The sequence below is a fragment of the Bombina bombina genome, chromosome 1, assembly GCF_027579735.1.
Source record: "Bombina bombina isolate aBomBom1 chromosome 1, aBomBom1.pri, whole genome shotgun sequence".
Classification (NCBI taxonomy): domain Eukaryota; kingdom Metazoa; phylum Chordata; class Amphibia; order Anura; family Bombinatoridae; genus Bombina; species Bombina bombina.
In genome coordinates, this window is record NC_069499.1 from 1,363,147,943 (window position 1) to 1,363,163,491 (window position 15,549).

Below are 15,549 nucleotides of genomic sequence, written 5' to 3' on the forward strand. Positions count from 1 at the left end.
CTTCAGAATTTTTCTTAGCCCTACATACAGAGCACCCAGACATGCCCACAAACTGCTCAGTCACACCCATTAACTACCCAAACACACCCACAACCCTCCACTAACTACCCACATTCCCACCCCTCCCAAATTGGGTCCACCCACACAATTGTGTCAGGCCTCTCCTGAGTCCCTCTTAACCAGGCACAAATGTTGGTAGGTATGTAATTTGTCAAGTCGATGCAAACAGATCTAGTGATGTAATAGACTTTAAATACCAACGTATAATGTGTGGATTATATATATATATATATATATATATATATACAGTATATATATATATATATATATATATATATATATAAAATTAAGTTTATTGGTAACTAAAAATATAAAAATCAATTGAAAGAAAAAAGTAAAGACCGAACTGAGCATTAGAATCACATATAGTGTCATAATGGTCTCAATAAAAAAAATGAAAATGAAGATTAGGGTGTATATAGGTCTTAGGGATAGATTACGCGTGGAGCGCAATTTAGCATCCCTGTTTGCAAACAAACAAAGTTTGTTTGCAAGCGTAAACCCCACACACAAAAAAATATCACATCCGCGTTAACTTCTTCTCCCATAGGGGCCGATTTACCAAGCCTCATATGCATCTGTTTCTGCACGAGCCTTCAGGCTCGCCGGAAACAGGAGTTAAGAAGCAGTGGTCTTAAGACCACTGCTCCTTAACTCGTCTGTCACCTCTGAGGCGGTGGATAGCATTCAGCATGATTGGATATGATTGGGTTTATTGACACTCCCAGCTAGCGGCAGATTGGCTGCGAATGTGCAGGGGGTGGCATTGCAAAGCATTTCACGAGAAATGCTTGTGCAATGATAAATGCTGACAGCGTATGTATCGATGTGCAATGGACATGATCAGCTACAGTGGAGCATGTCCGCTATCACTATAATAAATCGGCCCCATAGACTTCAATGGAGCACAAAAGCTGCAAAAAAAACTAACACCCATACTTGCGGGGTAACCTGGCTGTGTATCTTTAAGAACACTGAACCCGACATGAATTATTAAAGGGATATAAAACTCAATTTTTTTCTTTCATGATTCAAATAGAGCATGCAATTTTAAGCAACTTTCTCATTTAAATTAAAAAGTTGCTTAAAATGGCATGCTCTATCTGACTCATGAAAGAAAAAATTTGGGTTTCATATCCCTTTAATATTTCACATTCCAATGTTCTTCACATAGAAGAATATCGGCTAGATTTAGAGTTTGGCGTTAGCCGTCAAAAGCAGCGTTAAGGGGTCCTAACGCTGCTTTTCACCGCCCGCTGGTATTTAGAGTCAGGCAGGAAAGGGTCTACCGCTCACTTTATTTCCGCGACTCGAGGCTACCGCAGATCCCCTTACGTCAATTGCGTATCCTATCTTTTCTATGGGATTTGCCTAATGCTGGTATTTAGAGTCTTGGAAGAAGTGAGCGGTCGACCCTCTCCCGACAAGACTCCAACCGCAAAAAAGTCAGTAGTTAAGAGTTTTATTGGCTAATGCCGGAACATAAAGCTCTTAACTACTGTGCTACAAAGTACACTAACACCCATAAACTACCTATGTACCCCTAAACCGAGGCCCCCCACATCGCAAACCCTCTAATACATTTTTTTAGCCCCTAATCTGCCGACCGGACACCGCCGCCACCTACATGAACCCCTAATCTGCTGCCCCTAACACCGCCGACACCTATATTATATTTATTAACCCCTAATCTGCCCCCCCAACGTCGCCGCTACCTAACTACAATTATTAACCCCTAATCTGTTGACCGGACCTCGCTGCCACTATAATAAATGTATTAACCCCTAAACCGCCACACTCCCACCTCGCAAACACTATAATAAATTGTATTAACCCCTAATCTGCCCTCCCTAATATCGCCGCCACCTACCTACAATTATTAACTCCTAATCTCCCGCCCGCAACGTCGCCACTACTATAATAAATGTATTAACCCTAATTAATACATCGGAATTAAGGTAGGAAAAATCTGATTGGCTGATTCAATCAGCCAATTGGATTGAGCTTGCATTCTATTGGCTGATTGGAACAGCCAATAGAATGCGAGCTCAATCCGATTGGCTGATTGGATCAGCCAATCGAATTGAACTTCAATCTGATTGGCTGATTGAATCAGCCAATCCAATTTTTCCTACCTTAATAACGATTGGCTGATAGAATCCTATCAGCCAATCGGAATTCGAGGGACGCCATCTTGGATGACGTCCCTTAAAGGAACCGTCATTCGTCGTTAGTCCGTCAGGGAAGGTGGATGTTCGGCGTCGGCGGTCTGAAGATGGAGCCGGAAGAAAGAAGATAGAAGATGCCGCTTGGAGGAAGACATCGCCCGGATGGAGGACCTCTTCTTTGCCGCTTGGATCAAGACTTCGCCCGGATGGAGGACCACATCGCCCGGATTGGATGAAGAATTCGGCTCGGCTGGGTGAAGATGACTCAAGGTAGGGAGATCTTCAGGGGGTTAGTGTTAGGTTTTTTTAAGGGGGGATTGAGTGGGTTAGAGTAGGGGTATGTGGGTGGTGAGTTTTAATGTTGGGGGGGTTGTATTTTTTTTTACAGGTAAAAGAGCTGATTACTTTGTAATTTAGAATAGGGTAGGGCATTTTTTTAATTTGGGGGGCTTTATTATTTTATTAGGGGGCTTAGATTAGGTGTAATTAGTTTAAGCTTCTTGTAATATTTTTTTATTTTCTGTAATTTAGTGTTTGTTTTTTTTGTATTATAGATTAGTTTATTTCATTAAATGTAATTGTATTTAATTGTAGTTAATTTATCTAATTAATTTAATGATAGTGTAGTGTTAGGTTTAATTTTAATTTAGGTTAGGATTTATTTTACAGGTAATTTTGTAACTATTTTAACTAGGTGGCTATTAACTAGTTAATAACTATTTAATAGCTATTGTACCTAGTTAAAATAAATACAAAGTTGCCTGTAAAATAAATATAAATCCTAAAATAGCTACAATGTAATTATTATTTATATTGTAGCTATATTAGGGTTTATTTGATAGTTAAGTATTTAGTTTTAAAAAGGATACATTCATTTAATTATAGGAATATTATTTCGTTTTAAATTATATTTATGTTAGGGGGGGTGTTAGGGTTAGACTTAGGTTTAGAGGTTAATACATTTATTATAGTAGCGGCGACGTTGCGGGCGGGAAATTAGGGGTTAATTGTAGATAGGTGGCGGCGATGTTAGGGAGGGCAGATTAGGGGTTAATATAATTTATTATAGTGTTTGCGAGGTGGGAGTGCGGCGGTTTAGGGGTTAATACATTTATTATAGTGGCGGCGAGGTCCGGTCGGCAGATTAGGGGTTAATAATTGTAGTTAGGTAGCGGCGACGTTGGGGGGGGCAGATTAGGGGTTAATAAATATAATATAGGTGTCGGCGGTGTTAGGGGCAGCAGATTAGGGGTTCATAGCTATAATGTAGGTTGCGGCGGTGTCCGGAGCGGCAGATTAGGGGTTATTAGTATAATGCAGGTGTCAGCGATAGCAGGGGCAGCAGATTAGGGGTTAATAAGTGTAAGATTAGGGTTGTTTAGACTCGGGGTTCATGTTAGGGTGTTAGGTGCAGACTTAGAGAGTGTTTCCCCATAGGAAACAATGTGGCTGCGTTAGGAGCTGAACGCTGCTTTTTTGCTTTTTTTTTTCAGCCAGCTCAGCCCCATTGTTTCCTATGGGGATATCGTGCACGAGCACGTTTTTCCATCTTACCACTACCGTAGGCAAAGCTGGTATTGAGGTTTGAAGTGGAGCTAAATTATGCTCAACGCTCCCTTTTCTGAGCCTAACGCAGCCACTCAGACAACTCTAAATACCAGCGTTGTCTTAAGGGTGCGCTGGAAAAAAAAGCAGCGTTAGCTACGCGGGTCTGTACCGACAAAACTCTAAATCTAGGCGTATGTTATTTATTCTTAAATAAATATTTCAATATATATCTGAAGAGTTTTTGTATATATATATATATATATATATATATATATATATATATATATATATATATATATATATATATATATATAATTAATATTACCAAGGCAGCACTCTCAATGGGACTATATTAATAAAAAACACGAATTACGGTAAGTGCTATCCCGGCCTGAATTTAAGAGGTATAGAAGCTACTAATGAGTTTTACTAAAAAATTGGAATGCTATCTTAACAATAGAACTCATGGAGCTCATGATAGAGGAAGATAAAAAAAGATTAGCTGCAAGTAAACTGGAGAAATTAAAAGCTTATGAACAGGTAAATGTGTTTGCACAAGATCCTGCTTCTGAAAAATTGAACAAAGATATCCAAAAAAGTATAGACAAACTACATAGTGAAATTAAGTTCAGGAAAAGAAGAAAACTGATGAGAGATCAGGATTATTTTAAGAAAGGAAAAATGTATATTTACCATAATCCACCATCAGTAAGAGGGAATTATGATTCTGGAACTGACATCTCAGATTGTGATTTAGATCAGAACACACAGAATATAAGGGCAACTATGAACACAGGGGCCCCTTTCAGTGTAGGACAAGGAGAGGAGGATAGAGTGGGCCCCAGAGAAGATATGCGCTATGGAAGGGCAAGACGAGGAAGGAACAGGAGGTTCAGGGGCAACAGAAATTATCCACGCATGATGACGAAGAACCAGGAGAGACTGGATCAATTATAGGAAAATCCCCAAAGGAGAATCAATTCACTGTGGTGAATCTGTCGTCCTTTTCACTCAATAATGATCATATTAGGGTACTATCTAAGGGGTTGTCATTTTGCCCTGCTACAGGGCTGGATAAATTTGAGGTCACTAAAGACATAAAACTATTTGCTCGCAAATTAGTTTTTAAAAAATTTGGAGTGAAAAACAAATAATAAAAGGCCGGGCCCTTGAGGGCAATGCAGATAAAGAAACCTTAGAAACCCTAGTTTCTCTTTTATCAGAACAAGAGGAACCATTGATGGAGGAGGATGACAGATTCCCAGTGAAATCAAATTTCTATAATAAATCTTGTCATATGCCAGCTTTTTGCTTAGTTCCTAGCATTCAAAGCTTTGTCAAGTGTGTGGAGAAAGATATACAGGCTATAGGTAACACAAGTATAGTCTGCGATAACCTAAGTAAGACAGAAAGAACAGCTTTAAATGAACTCAAGAATTGTGATGACATAGTCATAAAATTATCCAATAAGGGAGGAAATGTTGTCATAATGGACAAAACTCTGTACCTAAATGAGGCTATGAGACAGTTAAGTGACCCTCAGCAGTATATCCAGATTGAGAGAGCTAAATATAAAAAATCTTGCAATTAACTCCTGTTCATCCTTAATGATGCCTTAAGAGAAGGTTTGATTTTCTCCAAAGAACATCAATTTATGTATCGAAAGTTTCCAATCCTCCCCACATTCTACTGTATACTCAAATTGCATAAAAATTTGGAAAAGCCTCCAGGGCGACCCATTATCTCTGACATAGGAGGCCCTACTGAAAATGTCAGTAAATATGTGGACTTCTTTTTGAAGCCATTCCTGACATTAATGCCGTCCTATCTCAGAGATACCAGTGAGGTGTTAAGCCTGAGAGACAATCTGGTTCACAGTGAGTATGAGAGAGGTACTCCTGTAAAAAAATGGCTAACAGCTGCACAGCCTAGAGTAGGATGCCACCCCTGTGGGAAATGTGTATATTGCAGTAGTCGGATGAAAACTAAGACATTTTTTATGGATGTAAATCATGTATTTAAAATCAAACAATAGATTACTTGCAATACCACAGGGGTGATCTATCTCCTTTACTGCTCGTGCCCCCTTTTCTATGTGGGAAAACCACAAGAGAAATAAAAGAGAGAGTCAGGGAGCATAGAAATAATATAAAAAATGGGAACATTGATAGCCCAATAGGAAGACATTTTCTTGAGAAACATGCATCCAACATGGGTGATGTATCAGTGATTGGCATTGAACATGTTAAGAGTAGAAGGAGAGGAGGTAATATTGACAGAGTGTTACTCTAAAAGGAGGCAAAGTGGATATATGTCTTAAATACATTAACACCTAGAGGTTTAAATGATAAAATTGAATATGCAAGTTTTCTTTGAACACTCTGCAAAAACTTTTCAGGTGCCTTCTATCTCATTATAAGGATTATTTGTTTAGATTTTGTAATGTTGGCAAAGAACTTTAAAAGTAATCCATCAAGGGTTATTTTTTAAAGTAATGTATTCAGTTTCTGTAAATAAGCAATCAATTGATATAATATTTAGTCTAATTTAAAGGCCATGCTCAATCTTTAGGCAATAGATATGACTAATTTGCAACATTGTGTTATAGTTGCAACAGTATATGTATGTCTTTAATAAGGATGACACGCTATTTAAGGGGAGGGGTGAAATGCGTCATCAGCCCGCAGTGGAAAACTCACAGGTGTAAGAAGTAGATGGTTTGCTGTGTACCGAGTCCCTCCAAGTCTCAGGATAAGTGTTTGGAAGCCAAGAATGGTTAACACGTGAGTTTGGAAGTAAACATCTCACACACATCACAGAGATTATCGTGTCAAGGCAGCAAAGTCTTCAATGCAGTGCAGTCGGCACTGTCATCGGATTTAAAGCCTATGTTTGACAGCTCAATCAGCAAGACAGGCCAAGTGTTGAAAGGACAGACCTGTTCGCTTGGGAAGCTTTGGATCCGTAAGTGATTCCTCTCTGGGATTACCAGTGCAGGACTGTTGTCTTTTCATTAAAGGTCTGGCTGAGTTATGTGAGCGTGCAGTTGCACTAAGTGCTCGGAGTAAAACCGTACAAACCTTTTTCTTTCTTGTGGATCTTCTGGAAAGTAGCTTAGTAGGGCGTGCGAAAGCACTAAGTGCCCTCAGTTCATTAAGAGACTATCGCCTAGATTACGAGTTTTGCGGTAAGAGGGGTGCATTGCTAACTTGCAGTTTATTCTCACCTCTCACTTACCTGCAGCGTTGGTATTACAGGTTTTTACAAACCCGGCGTTAAAAGGCAAGAAGTGAGCGTAGAGCAAAATTGTGCTGCATACCGCACTCCAGTGCACGATTTCCCCATAGACATCAATAGGGAGAGCCGGCTGAGAAAAGTCTAACACCTGCAAAAAAGCAGCGTAAAGCTCAGTAACGCAGCCCCATTGATTCCTATGGGGAAACACATTTTATGTTTACACCTAACACCCTAACATGAACCCTGAGTCTAAACCAACTTAATCTTACACTTATTAACCCCTAATCTGCCGCCCCGACATCTCCAACACCTACATTATACTTATGAACCCCTATTCTGCTGCCCCCAACATCGCCGGCACCTACATTATATTTATTAACCCATAATCTGCCGTCCCCAACGTAGCCGCCACTATTCTAAATTTATTAACCCCTAAACCTAAGTCTAACCCTAACACCCCCTAACAAATATAATTTAAATAAATCTAAATAAAATTACTATCATTAAAGAGAGACTCAAGTCAAAATTAAACTTTCATTATTCAGATAGAGCATGCAATTTTAAACAACTTTCCAATTTACTTCCATTAACAAAATGTGCACAGTCTTTTAATATTTACATTTTTTGAGTCACCAGCTCCTACTGAGCATGTGCAAGAGTTCACAGCATATACGTATATGCATTTGTGATTGGCTGATGGCTGTCACATTATACTGGGGGAGTGGAAATAGACATAACTTTGCAATTTATTTAAAACAAATCTACTATTGATTTGAAGTTCAGACTAAGTGCTATTGCATTGTCTTCTTATCATGCATTTGTTGATTATGCAAATCTACTGTATTGACTGGTCCTTTAACTAAATTATTCCTATTTAAAACTAAATACTTACCTATAAAATAAACCCTAAGCTAGCTACAATATAACTAATAGTTACATTGTATCTAGCTTAGGTTTTATTTTTATTTCACAGGCAAGTTTGTATTTATTTTAACTAGGTAGAATAGTTACTAAATAGTTATTAACTATTTACTAACTACCTAGCTAAAATAAATACAAATGTACCTGTAAAATAAAACCTAACCTAAGTTACACTAACACCTAACACTACACTACAATTAAATAAATTACCTAAATGAAATACAATTAAATAAATCAAATACAATTAGCTAAATTACAAAAAAACACAACAAATTACAGAAAATAAAAAACAAATTACAAGATTTTTAAACTAATTACACCTAATCTAAGAGCCCTATTAAAATAAAAAAGCCCCCCCAAAATAAACCCCCCCCTAGCCTAAACTAAACTATCAATAGCCCTTAAAAGGGCCTTTTGCGGGCATTGCCCCAAAGAAATCAGCTCTTTTACCTGAAAATGAAATAAAAACAACCCCCCCAACAGTAAAACCTACCACCCACACAACCAACCCCCCCAAATAAAACCCTAACTAAACAAAACTAAGCTCTCCATTGCCCTGAAAAGGGCATTTGTATGGGCATTGCCCTTAAACGGGCATTTAGCTCTATTGCTGCCCAAAGCCCTAACCTAAAAATAAAACCCACCCAATGCACCCTTAAAAAATCCTAACACTAACCCCCGAAGATTCACTTACCGGGAGAAGTCTTCATCCAAGTGGCAAGGTGTCCTCAAGCAAGCCGGCAGAAGTGGTCCTCCAGACGGGCAGAAGTGGTCCTCCAGATGGGCAGAAGTCTTCACCCAGATGGCATCTTCTATCTTCATCCTTCTGACGCGGAGCGGCTCCATCTTCAAGACATCCGTCGCGGAGCATCCTCTTCTTCCGACGTCTTCTTGCTGAATGAAGGTACCTTTAAGTGTCGTCATCCAAGATGGCGTCCCTTAGATTCCAATTGGCTGATAGAATTCTATCAGCCAATCAGAATTAAGGTTGAAAAAATCCTATTGGCTGATGCAATTGATTGGCTTACAAAATAATTTCCAAGGCATTAGATATATCATGGAACACAGTGAAGACAGTCATCATCAAGTGAAGAAAATATGGTGCAACAGTGACATTACCAAGAACTGGATGTCCCTCCAAAATTGATGAAAAGACGAGAAGAAAACTGGTCTGGGACGCTGCCAAGAGGCCTACAGCAACATTAAAGGAGCTGCAGGAATATCTGGCAAGTACTGGCTGTGTTGTACATGTGACAACAATCGCCAGTATTCTTCATATATCTGGGCTATGGGGTAGAGTGGCAAGACGGAAGCCTTTTCTTACGAAAAAAAAACATCCAAGCTCGGCTAAATTTTGCAAAAACACATCTGAAGTTTCCCAAAAGCATGTTGCAAAGGTGTTCTGGTCTGATGAAACCAAAGTTGAACTTTTTGGCCATAATTCCAAAAGATATGTTTGGCACAAAAACAACACTGCATATCACCAAAAGAATACCATACCCACAGTCAAGCATGGTGGTGTCAGCATCATGCTTTGGGGCTGTTTTTCTTCAGCTGGAACAGGGGCTTAATCAAGGTAGCCAAATACCAGACAATATTGGCACAAAACCTTCAGGCTTCTGCTAGAAAGCTGAACATGAAGAGGAACTTCATCTTTCAGCATGACAACGACCCAAAGCATACATCAAAATCAACAAATTAATAGCTTCACCAGAAGAAGATTAAAGTCTTGGGATGGCCAAGCCAGAGCCCAAACCTGAATCCAATTCAAAATCTGTGGGGTGATCTGAAGAGGGCACAGGAGATGCACTCGCATTCTGAGAGATTTAGAGTGGGTGGATACCTTGCTCCCTGCTATAATAGGTGCTATGACTGACAACTTTTTCTACCCAACAGCATGGAAAGGAGTTCCTATATTGGAGGCTAATGGAACAGACATGGTAACAGCTCCTTCTCATGAGCAGCTGGATGTCAGCCATCTGACTAGTACAGCATGGGAGGGGGCTGAATATCGCTATGCCGAGATCCAGCAACATTCAACCCCAAATCCTGTCGCAGAGCCTAGTGCTGTGACGCGACAATCGCAGAAGTATATCTACGCTGACGAGAGGAGGAATAGCCAGGCCAGCGTAGTAGCAGATGGCGGGCCCGCACTTACCTCTGAGAGTCGGCAGCTGCCAATGTTCTATTATTGTCTGGAGGAGACTATCGTACCTGCAGCTGGATATCTTGATCCTACAGAAAGTATGTCTTGGCGAATGATGAACTCTCACTCCATGGATGGTTGCCGGAGATGGCAGATAGAGCGCAGAGGATCCAGCTGGATCAGTTGGTATTGTACTCATCAAAGCCTTTAAGACTTACCTTACTTTTCAGCTGCGGATTCTTGGCTCATGCATTTAGCACTGTAAATGTTCACAGGACTGGCATTAGTTAAATTGGGTGATTGTGTTATTGTTCAATACAGGGTATATTGTTACTCACTCCTCTATTTGGCTAGATTTGCATAATAATGTTTCACTACTCTTTTAGCTTACAAAATGATTCAGCAATTTTATTCTCCCACTTGAGCTGGCTTATACAACACATAGGTATACGTAGCCCCATAAAACACTAGGCAGATGTTCTACTTCCTTAGAGAGTATACACATATATTCCTGTCTGTCTTCTTTTGCCCATTGTCTACTTGGGGGACAAATAAATTCATCAATACCCAAGTATTGCCAAGGACTAACCACATGACCCCATGCATCATCAACTAGTGGACATATATCTACCTTCTAACTACGCAAGTAAGTAAGAGAGACATGGAGTTGTTATGGAAATGATCCCCTTAACGAGTTCTTAAGGTTTTCTGACTCATGTGTCTTAGTAGCAGCTCTCCTATGAGCACTTTGATAGTATATGTTAGCATACTTTCCATGTCCGACCTCACAGTCCTTATACTGGACCACAGCACAGAATTATGGACTACTCCATGCTTATCTCCTACTATTTCATATAAAGCTATTACTGCGTAACTAAAAAAAAAACAACAACAAAAAACAATGGCCTCTCTTAGACCACCCCAAATATAAATCAGATGAAAGTGGGGAAAACTAGGGGAAAATAACAAAATGTGCCACTATTGGACCCAGTAACATATATATTTAACAAAGTAACATTGTTAAAACCATTAGAAAAAAAACCATAAACTGTAAGTTGAAAAACCGAATAGGTTACAAACTGTAGAATTCAGATTATGATAAAGAAAACGGGAAATATACATTATAGAGCACGATTGATACCGAATGTTGACCTATGACTCAGCGATTAAAATAACTATCAAATTTTGCTCAGGCTTCCATAAGCCCACAAATACCAGCTAAAATATGGTATCAACACCATTGTGGTTAATTTTATAGCAGCTTCTTGCTAGTAAGGGAAAATATAGACAGATGGCAGTGTAAACTGGCCCATATAAATCTTACAAAAACCATAGCATCTTAAAATAGAAATGGCAACCTGATGTCAAGCAATAAAGAAAACATTTAACTATAAGTAGTGTTAGCAGACAAATGCAGTAGCCTCCTATTTAACACTGTCTATATTAATATGAACATCAACAGGATTATATATATTAACAGAGACAAAGTTTAGTTTAGGACTCCTCATTTAGAAATAACTAGATAACTAGTTCTCTGCATGGTATTGAGATCTCGGCATATATAAATCATACTTATCTCTGACGGTAAGTCACAAAAAGGCATATCAAACTGTCAATTCCTCACTACTGCAGATTTGACCAACCTTGAGAAAAAGGTCAGCAATCCACATTAAATAGAGTAAATAACTGGGGAGCTGTAATTGCGTCCACATAATAAGCCTACTCCTATGTTCGGATCAGATCTGCCTGAGAAGGGATATAAAAATATTGCATCTTCCACCCACAGATTCTCATAGGTAGTGGTAATATTGGAACAGAGGAGTCCCAGAAAATCCCTGGGAGGATGCAATGTCAGAGACTGCATTGTTCTGCCTTTGAGCCCCATAATCTCTCTGCAACTTGAGAAGGGAAGGATAGGTGTCCACTATAAGTGTTCTACTGAACACGAGAGGCTGTCAACTACATCACCAACCTACATCATCTCTTTCATGTAAACAATGACCCTAGAGCAGATGGATCTAAACTCTCCCACCTCTGTACACATTCTCAATGCTGTTTTTTTACCTCCATAGCCCATACACAATTTGAGCTCTCTAGCGTAGGAACCCCAGGTTCTCCCATCTCTCTGCATATTTTTAGTATAGGCCTCTCTAGAGACTGTGTATAATTCGGGTTCTCTGTTGTAGAATTTTCCTTGATAGAGCCTGAGAAATACCTTACAGCAATGCCAGCTAAATGTCTCTTCTGTATAAACTCTAGGTTCTGATCACCATCTTTATTAGCACAGGCTTGCAAGCTTTCTCCAAAGTAGGTATCGAGTAGTATGTGTAGCTTATTAAACTGTTACTCCAATATTACACAACATGTCTCTCCAAGTTCTTGAATTTTGAGTGCCATTCAATTCTCAAAGAAATACAGTACACCTTGGTACTATGCTGTGAGAGAGAAGAGCTTTGCTGATGGGGGGGTAGATTTAGAGGAGCAAGCCTCAGGTTTAGCTCCAGCATATCGTAGCTGACAGATACTAATATGGCTTCAAACTGTGCAGTAATACTTATTGACTTGATATCTGTAAGGCTTCACAGGATAACTAAGATATTTAATAAATGAGTCTAAGATCTGGAGCAGCTCACAATATTGCAGCCATATTTGAAAGCCGTCTGGAAGTTACCACCAGGTTGCATCGTTTAAAGAACATGCTTTAAATATTTATTGGATGGAAGCTATCCCAACATAACAAATGTATTAGTTGCTATAGATATATAGTGTTATTTATACTGAATCATTCCTACATCCTAGTTACTAATCTTCTCAGACATAGTATTAATTATATTTGATAAGTATATCCAGAAATATATTATGTCTAGCAAAGACTTTCTCTCTCATGTACAATGGAGATGTGTTGAATTAAGCCTAAGGGGTCAATTTATTAAATGCTGTCGACATTTAACATTGCACAAGCATTTCTTGTGAAATGCTTTTGCAATGCCGTCCCCTGCACATTCGAGGCCAATTGGCCGCTAGCAGGGGGTGTCAATCATCACATTGCAGTCCACCACCTTAAAGGTGGCGGAGAAGTTAAGGAGCAGTGCTCTTACGCTTAAGCGGTCTTGCTTCTTAACTTCTGTTTCCGGCGATCAGGAAACTTTGCACGGATAAAGCAGCATCCTCTGCTTGAAAAATTAAATAGGAATAGTCTAGTAAAAATTAAACTTTCATGATTCATATAGAGCATGCAATTTTAAGCATCTTTCTAATATACTCCTATCATCAATTTTTCTTTGTTCGCTTGCTATCTTTATTTGAATATAAAACTTAGGAGCCGGCCCATTTTTGGTTCAGCACATGGGTAGCGCTTGCTGATTGGTGGCTACATTTAGACACCAATCAGAAAGCTCTACCTAGGTTCTGAACCAAAAATGGTCCAGCTCCTATGCTTACATTTTTTGCTTTTTCAAATAAAGATAACAAGAGAATGAACAAAAATTGATATTAGGAATAAGTTAGAAAGTTGCTTAAAATTGCATGCTCTATCTCAATGTTACCCAAACCCAGTCCTCAGGACCCTTACTCAGGCCAGATATTCATTATATCTTAACTAGAGCACAGGTGAAGTAATGATCTGATGGGTGAGCTGATTATGTCACCTGTGCTCTAGTTAAGATATAATGAATATCTGGCCTGAGTAAGGGTCCTGAGGACTGGGTGTAGGAGACACTGCTCTATCTGAATTATAAAGTTTAATTTTGACTAGACTATTCCTTTAAGAAAAAAATGTTAATGCTTCTGGACCTAGAATGTTTTCAACATTAAACTAACTAAATATGTTTCTTCTGTTATCACTAAATTGTGTCTAAGTCTTTAGTATTTTGGATGTATCAATATAGTGTAGTACCAGGTATTGTGGTACCTAATCATTGTATAGCAGTGTTTGTGGATTTTATGAAGACTAATAAAAAGTAAATTCCCCATGTACTTGCTAATAGACTAAAATGTTTGGGAATCGGTTTATCCCATCTCTCATTATCTCTTCCCTTGTTCCTATCCCAGCTCACATGTTTTAACTCTATAAATTCTAACTAATACATCAAGTTGATGCTACGGACGTGTTCTTTGTTTTCAGATCTTTCTCTCTGGCAGCATTGTAAAAGGTGGTAAAGTCATTGTTAAGGAGGACAAGGAGCTGAAAATGCAACCTGAACCACTAGTAGTGAAGGTAAACCTCAAATATTACAAAGTCTCCCCAGCTCATCCAGCTGCCATAAATATTACCTCTATTATACTCCACCATCTCTGCATTTTTTTAACCATGGTTTGTGCTTATCAGGGGAAGAAGATTAATGGTGGCCCTCAGATGATTCAGCTCAGTCTGGACGGGAAGAGACTTTATGTGACAACCTCACTGTACAGTGTCTGGGACAAGCAGTTTTATCCTGATATGGTCAAGTAAGAATTTCCTATTGTGTGTGTATTTGTATGTACTGTATATATATGTTTTTGTGTATTTGTATGTACTGTATATATATGTTTGTGTGTGTATTTGTATGTACGGTATATATATATGTTTGTGTGTGTATTTGTATGTACTGTATATATATATGTGTTTGTGTGTGTATTTGTATGTACTGTGTATATATACAGGGAGTGCAGAATTTTTAGGCAAGTTGTATTTTTGATGATTAATTTTATTATTGAACAACAACCATGTTCTCAATGAACCCAAATAACTCATTAATATCAAAGCTGAATAGTTTTGGAAGTAGTTTTTAGTTTGTTTTTAGTTATAGCTATTTTAGGGGGATATCTGTGTGTGCAGGTGACTATTACTGTGCATAATTATTAGGCAACTTAACAAAAAACAAATATATACCCATTTAAATTATTTATTTTTACCAGTGAAACCAATATAACATCTCAACATTCACAAATATACATTTCTGACATTCAAAAACAAAACAAAAACAATTCAGTGACCAATATAGCCACCTTTCTTTGCAAGGACACTCAAAAGCCTTCCATCCATGGATTCGGTCAGTGTTTTGATCTGTTCACCATCAACATTGCGTGCAGCAGCAACCACAGCCTCCCAGACACTGTTCAGAGAGGTGTACTGTTTTCCCTCCTTGTAAATCTCACATTTGATGATGGACCACAGGTTCTCAATGGGGTTCAGATCAGGTGAACAAGGAGGCCATGTCATTAGATTTTCTTCTTTTATACCCTTTCTTGCCAGCCACGCTGTGGAGTACTTGGACGCATGTGATGGAGCATTGTCCTGCATGAAAATCATGTTTTTCTTGAAGGATGCAGACTTCTTCCTGTACCACTGCTTGAAGAAGGTGTCTTCCAGAAACTGGCAGTAGGACTGGGAGTTGAGCTTGACTCCATCCTCAACCCGAAAAGGCCCCACAAGCTCATCTTTGATGATACCAGCCCAAACCAGTACTCCACCTCCACCTTGCTGGCGTC

General features: G+C 39.0%; 1 protein-coding gene across 2 annotated transcripts in view; it reads left to right on the forward strand.

Annotated features, from left to right (window-relative positions):
- Positions 1-15,549, forward strand: part of LOC128650146 (methanethiol oxidase-like) — a 169,632-nt gene that overhangs the window by 131,680 nt on the left and 22,403 nt on the right. For both annotated transcript variants that reach the window (XM_053703868.1, XM_053703876.1), the window contains exons 10-11: positions 14,204-14,296; positions 14,408-14,526. In XM_053703868.1, coding sequence (XP_053559843.1) covers positions 14,204-14,296; positions 14,408-14,526 — 212 coding nt within the window. The remainder of the gene's footprint in view (positions 1-14,203; positions 14,297-14,407; positions 14,527-15,549) is intronic.